We start from the raw sequence: 12,708 nt of genomic DNA on the forward strand, positions 1-12,708 counted from the left end.
GAGGTCAGGGATCAAGACTGGGTGGAAGACGATGCTGGGGACGATGAGGTCCTAGACCCCACATGGAATGAAGGTCGTGCCAGTGACTTTCACAGTTCGGAGGAAGAGGCAGTGGTGAGACCGAGCCAACAGCGTAGCAAAAGAGGGAGCAGTGGGCAAAAGCAGAACACCCGCCGCCAAGAGACTCCGCCTGCTACTGACCGCCGCCATCTGGGACCGAGCACCCCAAAGGCAGCTTCAAGGAGTTCCCTGGCATGGCACTTCTTCAAACAATGTGCTGACGACAAGACCCGAGTGGTTTGCACGCTGTGCCATCAGAGCCTGAAGCGAGGCATTAACGTTCTGAACCTTAGCACAACCTGCATGACCAGGCACCTGCATGCAAAGCATAAACTGCAGTGGAGTAAACACCTTAAAAACAAGGAAGTCACTCAGGCTCCCCCTGCTACCTCTTCTGCTGCTGCCGCCTCGGCCTCTTCTGCTGCTGCCGCCTCGGCCTCTTCCTCCGCCTCTGGAGGAACGTTGGCACCTGCTGCCCAGCAAACAGGGGATGTACCACCAACACCACCACCTCCGTCACCAAGCATCTCAACCATGTCACACGGCAGCGTTCAGCTCTCCATCTCACAAACATTTGAGAGAAAGCGTAAATTCCCACCTAGCCACTCTCGATCCCTGGCCCTGAATGCCAGCATTTCTAAACTACTGGCCTATGAAATGCTGTCATTTAGGCTGGTGGACACAGACAGCTTCAAACAGCTCATGTCGCTTGCTGTCCCACAGTATGTTGTTCCCAGCCGGCAGTACTTCTCCAAGAGAGCCGTGCCTTCCCTGCACAACCAAGTATCCGATAAAATCAAGTGTGCACTGCGCAACGCCATCTGTGGCAAGGTCCACCTAACCACAGATACGTGGACCTGTAAACACGGCCAGGGACGCTATATCTCCCTAACTGCACACTGGGTAAATGTAGTGGCAGCTGGGCCCCAGGCGGAGAGCTGTTTGGCGCACGTCCTTCCGCCGCCAAGGATCGCAGGGCAACATTCTTTGCCTCCTGTTGCCACCTCCTCCTACTCAGCTTCCTCCTCCTCTTCTTCCACCTGCTCATTCAGTAAGCCACACACCTTCACCACCAACTTCAGCACAGCCCGGGGTAAACGTCAGCAGGCCATTCTGAAACTCATATGTTTGGGGGACAGGCCCCACACCGCACAGGAGTTGTGGCGGGGTATAGAACAACAGACCGACGAGTGGTTGCTGCCGGTAAACCTCAAGCCCGGCCTGGTGGTGTGCGATAATGGGCGAAATCTCGTTGCAGCTCTGGGACTAGCCGGTTTGACGCACATCCCTTGCTTGGCGCATGTGCTGAATTTGGTGGTGCAGAAGTTCATTCACAACTACCCCGACATGTCAGAGCTGCTGCATAAAGTGTGGGGCCGTCTGTTCGCGCTTCCGGCGTTCACATCCTGCCGCTGCTCGCCTGTCTGCGCTACAGCGTAACTTCGGCCTTCCCACTCACCGCCTCATATGCGACGTGCCCACCAGGTGGAACTCCACCTTGCACATGCTGGACAGACTGTCCGAGCAGCAGCAGGCCATAGTGGAGTTTCAGCTGCAGCACGCACGGGTCAGTCGCACTGCGGAACAGCACCACTTCACCACCAATGACTGGGCCTCCATGCGAGACCTGTGTGCCCTGTTGCGCTGTTTCGAGTACTCCACCAACATGGCCAGTGGCGATGACGGCGTTATCAGCGTTACAATACCACTTCTATGTCTCCTTGAGAAAACACTTAGGGTGATGATGGAAGAGGAGGAGGCCCAGGAGGAGGAGGAGGAGGAGGAAGAGGGGTCATTTTTAGCACTTTCAGGCCAGTCTCTTCGAAGTGACTCAGAGGGAGGTTTTTTGCAACAGCAGAGGCCAGGTACAAATGTGGCCAGCCAGGGCCCACTACTGGAGGACGAGGAGGATGAGGATGAGGAGGAGGTGGAGGAGGATAAGGATGAAGCATGGTCACAGCGGGGTGGCACCCAACGCAGCTCGGGCCCATCACTGGTGTGTGGCTGGGGGGAAACGCAGGACGATGACGATACGCCTCCCACAGAGGACAGCTTGTCCTTACCCCTGGGCAGCCTGGCACACATGAGCGACTACATGCTGCAGTGCCTGTGCAACGACAGCAGAGTTGCCCACATTTTAACGTGTGCAGACTACTGGGTTGCCACCCTGCTGGATCCACGGTACAAAGACAATGTGCCCACCTTACTTCCTGCACTGGAGCGTGATAGGAAGTTGCGCGAGTACAAGCGCACGTTGGTAGACGCGCTACTGAGAGCATTCCCAAATGTCACAGGGGAACAAGTGGAAGCCCAAAGCCAAGGCAGAGGAGGAGCAAGAGGTCGCCAAGGCAGCTGTGTCACAGCCAGCTCCTCTGAGGGCAGGGTTAGCATGGCAGAGATGTGGAAAAGTTTTGTCAACACGCCACAGCTAACTGCACCACCACCTGATACGCAACGTGTTAGCAGGAGGCAACATTTCATGGTGAAACAGTAAGTGTGCACACCCCTCCACTTACTGACTGATGGTTCGGCCCCATTCAACTTCTGGGTCTCTAAATTGTCCACTTGGCCAGAGCTAGCCTTTTATGCCTTGGAGGTGCTGGCCTGCCCGGCGGCCAGCGATTTGTCTGAATGTGTATTCAGCACGACAGGGGGCGTCATTACAGACAAACGCAGTCGCCTGTCTACAGCCAATGTGGACAAGCTGATATTCATAAAAATGAACCAGGCATGGATCCCACAGGACCTGTCCATCCCTTGTGCAGATTAGACATTAACTACCTCCCCTTAACCATATATTATTGTACTCCAGGGCACTTCCTCATAAAATGTACAGTACAGTACAGACCAAAAGTTTGGACACACCTTCTCATTCAAAGAGTTTTCTTTATTTTCATGACTATGAAAATTGTTAATTCACACTGAAGAGATCAAAACTATGAATTAACACATGTGGAATTATATACATAACAAAAAAGTGTGAAACAACTGAAAATATGTCATATTCTAGGTTCTTCAAAGTAGCCACCTTTTGCTTTGACTACTGCTTTGCACACTCTTGGCATTTTCTTGATGAGCTTCAAGAGGCAGTCACCTGAAATGGTTTTCACTTCACAGGTGTGCCCTGTCAGGTTTAATAAGTGGGATTTCTTTCCTTAAATGGGGTTGGGACCATCAGTTGCGTTGTGGAGAAGTCAGGTGGATACACAGCTGATAGTCCTACTGAATAGACTGTTAGAATTTGTATTATGGCAAGAAAAAAGCAGCTAAGTAAAGAAAAACGAGTGGACATCATTACTTTAAGAAATGAAGGTCAGTCAGTCCGAAAAATTGGAAAAACTTTAAAAGTGTCTCCAAGTGCATTCACAAAAAACATCAAGCACTACAAAGAAACTGGCTCACATGCGGACCGCTCCAGGAAAGGAAGACCAAGAGTCACCTCTGCTGCGGAGGATAAGTTCATCCGAGTCACCAGCCTCAGAAATTGCAGGTTAACAGCAGCTCAGATTAGAGACCAGGTCAATGCCACACAGCGTTCTAGCAGCAGACACATCTCTAGAACAACTGTTAAGAGTAGACTGTGTGAATCAGGCCTTCATGGTAGAATATCTGCTAGGAAACCACTGCTAAGGACAGGCAACAAGCAAAAGAGACTTGTTTGGGCTAAACACAAGGAATGGACATTAGACCAGTGGAAATCTGTGCTTTGGTCTGATGAGTCCAAATTTGAGATCTTTGGTTCCAACCACCGTGTCTTTGCGCGAAGCAGAAAAGGTGAACGGATGGACTCTACATGCCTGGTTCCCACCGTGAAGCATGGAGGAGGAGGTGTGATGGTGTGGGGGTGCTTTGCTGGTGACACTGTTGGGGATTTATTCAAAATTGAAGGCATACTGAACCAGCATGGCTACCACAGCATCTTGCAGCAGCATACTATTCCATCCGGTTTTCGTTTAGTTGGACCATCATTTATTTTTCAACAGGACAATGACCCCAAACACACCTCCAGGCTGTGTAAGGGCTATTTGACCATGAAGGAGAGTGATGGGGTGCTGCGCCAGATGACCTGGCCTCCACAGTCACCGGACCTGAACCCAATCGAGATGGTTTGGGGTGAGCTGGACCGCAGAGTGAAGGCAAAAGGGCCAACAAGTGCTAAGCATCTCTGGGAACTCCTTCAAGACTGTTGGAAGACCATTTCAGGTGACTGCCTCTTGAAACTCATCAAGAGAATGCCAAGAGTGTGCAAAGCAGTAATCAAAGCAAAAGGTGGCTACTTTGAAGAACCTAGAATATGACATATTTTCAGTTGTTTCACACTTTTTTGTTATGTATATAATTCCACGTGTTAATTCATAGTTTTGATGCCTTCAGTGTGAATCTACAATTTTCATAGTCATGAAAAAAAATAAAACTCTTTGAATGAGAAGGTGTGTCCAAACTTTTAGTCTGTCCTGTGTGTGTATATATATATATATATATATATATATACACTCACCTAAAGAATTATTAGGAACACCTGTTCTATTTCTCATTAATGCGATTATCTAGTCAACCAATCACATGGCAGTTGCTTCAATGCATGTAGGGTTGTGGTCCTGGTCAAGACAATCTCCTGAACTCCAAACTGAATGTCAGAATGGGAAAGAAAGGTGATTTAAGCAATTTTGAGCGTTGCATGGTTGTTGGTGCCAGACTGGCTTGTCTGAGTATTTCACAATCTGCTCAGTTACTAGGATTTTCACGCACAACCATTTGTAGGGTTTACAAAAAATGGTATAAAAAGGGAAAAACATCCAGTATGCGGCAGTCCTGTGGGCGAAAATGCCTTGTTGATGCTAGAGGTCAGAGGAGAATGGGCCGACTGATTCAAGCTGATAGAAGAGCAACGTTGACTGAAATAACCACTCGTTACAACCGAGGTATGCAGCAAAGCATTTGTGAAGCCACAACACGCACAACCTTGAGGCGGATGGGCTACAACAGCAGAAGACCCCACCGGGTACCACACATCTCCACTACAAATAGGAGAAGGAGGCTACAATTTGCACGAGCTCACCAAAATTGGACTGTTGAAGACTGGAAAAATGGTTTCTTGAACATGACAATGAGTTCACTGTACTAAAATGGCCCCCACAGTCACCAGATCTCAACCCAATAGAGCATCTTTGGGATGTGGTGGAACGGGAGTTTCGTGCCCTGGATGTGAATCTCTCAAATCTCCATCAACTGCAAGATGCTATCCTATCAATATGGGCCAATATTTCTAAAGAATGCTATCAGCACCTTGCTGAATCAATGCCACATATAATTAAGGCAGTTCTGAAGGCAAAAGGGGGTCCAACACCGTATTAGTATGGTGTTCCTAATAATTCTTTAGGTGAGTGTGTATACATATATATATATATATATATACATATACACACGCCCACACACACATATGTATACTGGAAGTAATTGTGAGACTGTAAGAACTGATAGACTGTATGAACTGCTGCTCCACAGACAGATTGCATCTGACAAAGGGAGTAGGGAAAGAATATATAGTATACAGTACACTCGGCATCAGGGAAAAGCTGTTACTGCAACAAACTTTCCTTGAATTACAGTGATTAGCTCTCATATTAGAGATACCTGACTGAAGGAGGAAGACACCAATAAAGGTAATTTCAATGAAAATTTGCTGATCGGGAGGGTAATACAGTCATGAGGTTGTTAATGCTATTTGGTGCCCGGAGGAGGGGGGGGGGGGGGCTAGGCTTGTAATGCTATATTTTATTACTCAGCCACTGCTGACAATTTTCAGTGGGAACCTGACTGTTTTGGGTCAGGAGGTTAGTTTTATACACTACTGAAAAATAGTGTGTTGCAAAGACCTGCTAATCACAGGCCCCTCCTTCTGACAGTGTGACCCGATCTGCCACCAACCAATATAACTGTTCCAGGTGCCCAAAGCAAAGCCAGCCCAGATGGGCACTTGGGAGCTGTATTTCAGCAGCATAAAAATGGTTTTCCTGGACATGGAATAAAGCCATACATACATACAGGTATCTTTAGAATGCCTTTGCATTCTTCTGTGGGACAATACTGTTAATTATATTGGTGAAAATGACGTGATAGACTCCCCTTAAATCAACTATTTCTTTAAAAAATAAAAATAAATTAAAAGGTATTTTTAGCTGGGGACATAGCAAAGACTTCTCTTGGTACAGTGAAGCCTCTTTGACACTACTACCCAAAATTACATTTAAAAGTGATCTTTTAGGCGAATGTCCTTTCAAAGAATATGGTCAGTATACATAAAATATTGTGGAACTGAAAATCTGGTCTAGATAAGGAATCTTCTCAAAGAGATGGTCTTTTAGAGGCACTTCACTGTATCCTTTAGACTGATTTGAGATTATGATATGCACACATTTTAATGTCTGCAATGTGTTCATATCACCTAGACCTCCTGTGGTTCAACTGACCCAAAATAAGATCACAGTAGAATCCCATTTTAATGTGGTTTTGAAGAACCACTAGAACTGTGTGTGTGTTGTGTGTGTTATACAGATGATGAATTGTGCCAGTTTTACGACTAACTGAAAGCAGGTAATGCACACATTATGTGTAGGCTAACAGACCATAAACGTACAGGCAGAATGGTTCGTTCTTCTTCTAGATATTGGAACTCCTGAAAATTGAAGTCAAATTCATTGTCATATGCAAGTAACTTCTGCTCTTCTCCTTTTCTGAAATGACGTGCACGGAGAATTTGGCCAGCTTGATGAGCGTGAAGAAGAACAGCTAGTACATGGATTCCATCTGGTTGTTCATGACTCAGAGCCTGAGAACAATAAAAGATACATTATATCATCTTGAATTATTATATGCAGATATATTTATTCATCTCCTACAACATAGCTCACTTACATTTCCTACTTAAATGCAGTCAAGGCAAAGATGGGAGGAGACAAATTTGTTTCAGGTTTTTCAATGATAGTTTCTCGAAATATTTGAGTGACATTTATCATTGGAAGAACACAACCCTCATTGTTAAGGACAATATACTTTTAATTCATTGATCTCACATCTGCTCTGTTTGGGGGAGACTTCCTGGTTAGGCCACAACAATTATTTTCACTTCATTGTTTAAAACTCCCTGCAATGAATAAACTGCGGGTGTTATGGTGAGAGATGTTATGCAGAGCATTATACAATGCTTCTTTTGATTCTATATTTCATTAATAGCCTTTGTTTGGTATGTGACTTGTATAATCAAAGTAATTGTAGTATATTTGGTGATAAAGAGAGGAAACATGACTATGGTATGTGAGGCACATACATGACGGGGTCATGACGGGGTCAGTGGAGACACAGGGTATTAGCAAATTAGTGGTGGGCAAGAGGAAAAGATAATATAGCAATTGTAGAAGGGAATAGTCAAAGTAGTGAATGGGAGTAGGGTTACTTAATAATAAGGGGGTAGAAGGAGTTATCCATTCACATTTAAACCTGGAAATAGGAGGTGTCTCTGGGCCTTTAGTTGCTCTTCCAGTCTGATTTGAAGGATGACAAGGTCTTTTTGGGATCCCTGTGAGAATGTGCTGTCCAGCATGAGGTAGCCTAGCTGCAGGGACATTTGGTTGCAAGGTAGAAGGGCCAGGATGTGATGCTGTATTTTATGCAGCTACTCAGCCCCACATCAGTGTAGGCCATTGTAGAAGCTTAGTCATGTGGCCCTCTTCTGCTACCACTGTGTAAAAGCCCCAACAAAAATGCTCTGGTAGGTTTGGGAGGTGCAAGACAGCCTCTTCTAGTGGCAGCAGACCCAGAAGAGACCAGGTCAATGCCACACAAAGTTCTAGCAGCATACACATCTCTAGAACAACTGTTAAGAGTGTTAAGAGGAGACTGTGTGAATCAGGCCTTCATGGTAGAATATCTGCTAGGAAACCACTGCTTAAGGACAGGCAACAAGCAGAAGAGACTTGTTTGGGCTAAAGAACACAAGGAATGGACATTAGACCAGTGGGAATCTGTGCTTTGGTCTGATGAGTCCAAATTTGAGATCTTTGGTTCCAACCACCGTGTCTTTGTGCGACACAGAAAAGGTGAACGGATGGACTCTACATGCCTGGTTCCCACCGTGAAGCATGGAGGAGGAGGTGTGATGGTGTGGGGGTGCTTTGCTGGTGACACTGTTGGGGATTTATTCAAAATTGAAGGCATACTGAACCAGCATGGCTACCACAGCATCTTGCAGCAGCATGCTATTCCATCCGGTTTGCGTTTAGTTGGACCATCATTTATTTTTCAACAGGACAATGACCCCAAACACACCTCCAGGCTGTGTAAGGGCTATTTGACCATGAAGGAGAGTGATGGGGTGCTGTGCCAGATGACCTGGCCTCCACAGTCACCGGACCTGAACCCAATCGAGATGGTTTGGGGTGAGCTGGACCGCAGAGTGAAGGCAAAAGGGCCAACAAGTGCTAAGCATCTCTGGGAACTCCTTCAAGACTGTTGGAAGACCATTTCAGGTGACTACCTCTTGAAGCTCATCAAGAGAATGCCAAGAGTGTGCAAAGCAGTAATCAAAGCAAAAGGTGGCTACTTTGAAGAACCTAGAATATGACATATTTTCAGTTGATTCACACTTTTTTGTTGTATATATAATTCCACATGTGTTAATTCATAGTTTTGATGCCTTCAGTGCGAATCTACAATTTTCATAGTCATGAAAATAAAGAAAACTCTTTGAATGAGAATGTGTGTCCAAACTTTTGGTCTGTACTGTATATATACCGTACTTTGAGAAAATGTAATCTAGACAGGAAGAATTCTGATGACAGTAAGAATAGTAGTATAATTTGACCCAACTTGCTACAGGCATTTGCAAGATGTAATAGATGAGGATTACTCCGAATTTCTCTATGCTCTTCTACTAGATGAATTTCATAAACTAGGTCAAGGTGGAAAAGCCTGGCTGTATTATGGTAAGCCATGAGACAGAGGAAGGTGGTGTGGATTTTATTGTGTTGTGACAATAAGGACATTGTATTTTAGATAATGTGGCAGTAATGGCCGCAACCTAGACTTTTCTCAGCATGGCTAGGGTTTCGTTGCCAGTGCTAGATCCTTGGCCACCCAGAAGTTGTTAGTGACAGTTTAATGAAGTGCAATGCCATTTTGATTCAGTGTGCGGAACAGTTTCAGCCTGCAGCTGGGCCACTATTTTAAGACAGCTATGGAGGTGAAGTTGGGGAAAAAGGGACCTCAGTAAAGCTAAGAGCTGTTGTATCTTAATAATTAGCCTAATAACATGGCAGATTATTTTGTTACATAACGGTTTTGTCATTGAGTCTCATATTCCTTCAGACGAAAATGGTGGCTGAACTAAGAGGTGTGCGCTCCATTGTGCATGCATCCCTTTGTCCTCAGAAGGCTCGCTAAAGGGGGTGGGTAATTGGCCAAAGGGTTGTTTAAAGTTCAGGAAGGGAGAGAACAAGTTTTAGTCTTTGCTATGATGCCCCTTCTTTTCTAAAGAAACTATTGTGCTCATTATATAATTCCATTTGGAATACAGCCAATCTCCACATGGGCTAGGATTGGCTTCTGGTCTACATACGTGTTGGCTGCTAATGGAACAGCAACATTTTTATATCAGTTTTTGGTACATCAGCTCTAATTTTACCATCTGCCTGGCAATAGTAATCTAGTAAAAAAGAGGTATCATTTACTTATGCAAGTTATAGAATACATCAAGATTTCCTGGAATGCTGTTTGAGGAATAAAATAGCAGTCAGGGGCAGTCACTACACACACCTCTTCCAAACATTCCATAGTGCAGTGTCCTTCGGAGCTGAATGCAGGCATACCTGGTGGGATCATGTGATATAGGCTGACCCAAATGCCTGCCTCTAAAACACCAGCATCATATTTTCTTGTGTGGGGGGTGTAATACAGTTTAATTCCAGAACTGTCTATTAAACCTACAAATAACAGAAAGACATATTATAAATGCAAATCCCCTGATACAAATAAAATAAAAAGCAAATTTATTAAAACCGGTGAAAAGTAAAATAGTCTTATGGCGGTTTTAGACCACACAATGTTACAGCTGATCGTCAAGAATGAAGTGTTCTTTGCTGACAGTCGACTGCTCATTCAGTGAAGGAGATAATTGCATTTACATGCAGCAATCTCTTTCACAGAATAAGCGATCCCTCATCCCCATTAGTGATGAGCAGCATAGGTAATATTGGTTTTCACGATGTTTCACACATTTGTGGCCTAATATTCAACATAAATTTGCAAATTCTAGAATTTGTGATCTCCTGTCATTATTTTCTTGATTGCGAAAATCGGCAATGTAATATGCGCATATTGCGAGCGCAATACAAGCATGGCTCACTTTTGCTAATTTCCTCAAGCTGCTAGACACTAATGCCTATCACAGCACAGTAATTCCTATCACACTACCTAACACCCTGCTTCATTATATCACTATCTAACCTACTCTGACTATCTCCCACTAACTATCTCTGTATTATATATATGAGCTAACTAACTATCTAATGCAATTGGATAAGGAATAGGATCCAGATGAAAGTACAGAGTACAGCAATGACACTGCTCTCTCTCTGTCTCGGAACGACAAAAAAAAAAAAAAAAAAAAAAAACAGCAGAAAATGGCTTCTGGTGAGTTTCTTATATAGTAAGGGGTAGGCAACTTTCCTATTGGTTGCTAAGGATGTTGCTAAGCTCAGACAAAGATATTGCAGCCTTCTCATTGGCCCACAATCAAGAAGCAGTGAGGGTACTGATGAAAACAAATCTAGAATATTTATGATTATGAAGATATAGCACTATATTCTAGATCTTTGCGAATTCTCAAAGTGCCGATATTCGCAATAAAAATTTGCGATTAGAATATTCGTGATCAACACTAATCCCTATACAGAATCATTGATTTTGGGCAGCAGATGGCTGTTTAGACCATACGATCTGCTGCCCAGAAATGATGAGTTATGTGCCTGCAGAAACAACAGGATCATCCGATGAACAAGCATTTTGCTAATTTATTGGGTGATTTGCGGCACATTTAGATGGGCGAGCATTCGCAGGAAATCCACCTTTAGTTACCCATAGCAACCAAGCAGATTGATCCTTTCACTTTCCAAAGGATCTCTGAAAAAAGAAAGGTTGAATCTAATCAACTGCTATGGGCACCAAAGCCAGTTTTCTTTTGATAAATCTCCCCCATAGTGTTATAGAACTATTGGATTGTAGAGAGGAACTTTTTGAAACTATTTCAACTAGGCCCATATGTTTGCTTCAGTGGCCTTCTTGGTGGTCGAATACGAGTTTCAAATGTATGTAGTATTTATAAGACATTTTTTTAAATAATTTCTTGTTCCTTAGCCCAATAAAAGGGGTGTTCCATGTTCTGCAAAAAAAATGAGCAATGAGAGAAAATATGGTAAAATAAAGAACCATTGATGAACTGGTAAGTCCCTTGCTTGCCCCTCAAAATTATCTCTAGAAATTGTCTTTTTTCTTTCTGTAGAAACAGTAAGGGCTGTTTCACATGAGCGAGTCCATTGTGGGAATCACGCTCCGTGTGTGAGTGTGATCCTCCGCTCTGGACTTGCAGGAGCGCACGGCATTATCATGATTTATAATGCTATGTGCCTCTGCTTGGCCTTTTTTCCACAGAATCATAGTGACATAAAGCTGTCAGTATGATTCTGTAGAAATAAGGTCAAGCAGAGGCACATAGCATTATCAATCATGATAATGCCGTGCGCTCCTGAAGGTCCAGAGCGGAGGATCACACTCACACACGGAGCGAGATTCCCGCAATGGACTCGCTCGTGTGAAACAGCCCTAAAAGCTATCCTGGTGCTCTTATTGTCTTGCTTACTCTAACGAATAATCACCCTCACTAAAAACTCTTACCTCTCCAATCAATCCTAAATGCAGCAGTTAGGCTCCTATATCTGACCAGCCTCTACCGTGTGCCAGTCACTGCACTGGTTGTCCATACATTACTGAATACAATAATATATCACTGTCACCCACAAAGATCTCCACAGTGCTGCACTACCATATATCTCTTTCCTCATTTTTGTCTACCATTCTACCTGTGCTCTATGTTCTGCTATTGAGCTAAGAATTACTTCCCCCATAATCTAAACATCTCATTCCCATTTTAGGTTTGTGTTGTTTATATCATTTCTTAATTCTAACTCTTTTCCATTCACCCCTTTTAACAATATTCCTATAAACGTGGAGGGTCAAATATGCCTATATTAGATGTATTTCGAGCGCAAGTTGCGGTGCAAAGGTCCTGGCTCACGCCAGGTCTAAAAAAGGGGACCTGGTGTGGGCGGTGAAGGGGACGGGCTGGCAGGCCCATCTCATTTAAATTTTTCTACGCCTGTTTTAGGTGTAGAAATTGGTCTAATTGTAAGACAGCTCTTAAAATTAGAAGCAGCAGTGGATCCTCTGAAGTTATGTAGAGGCCAGCATCCTCTAAAATGCCAATCTTAATAAATTATCCAAAAGTATTCTCCACATTCCATGCACTGAATGTACTTTATATCTGTACATATACAGGTACTAGCTGGTAGCTGGCTTGTGCATGCAGCTTTATACGTG

At 44.2% G+C, this 12,708-nt stretch overlaps 1 protein-coding gene across 2 annotated transcripts in view; it reads right to left on the minus strand.

Annotated features, from left to right (window-relative positions):
* Positions 1 to 12,708, minus strand: part of MOXD1 (monooxygenase DBH like 1) — a 151,050-nt gene that overhangs the window by 36,395 nt on the left and 101,947 nt on the right. For both annotated transcript variants that reach the window (XM_044292465.1, XM_044292466.1), the window contains exons 6-7: positions 9,871 to 10,037; positions 6,698 to 6,889 (exon numbers count right to left, since the gene is read on the minus strand). In XM_044292465.1, coding sequence (XP_044148400.1) covers positions 6,698 to 6,889; positions 9,871 to 10,037 — 359 coding nt within the window. The remainder of the gene's footprint in view (positions 1 to 6,697; positions 6,890 to 9,870; positions 10,038 to 12,708) is intronic.

The sequence above is a fragment of the Bufo gargarizans genome, chromosome 4 (genome assembly GCF_014858855.1).
Source record: "Bufo gargarizans isolate SCDJY-AF-19 chromosome 4, ASM1485885v1, whole genome shotgun sequence".
NCBI lineage: Eukaryota > Metazoa > Chordata > Amphibia > Anura > Bufonidae > Bufo > Bufo gargarizans.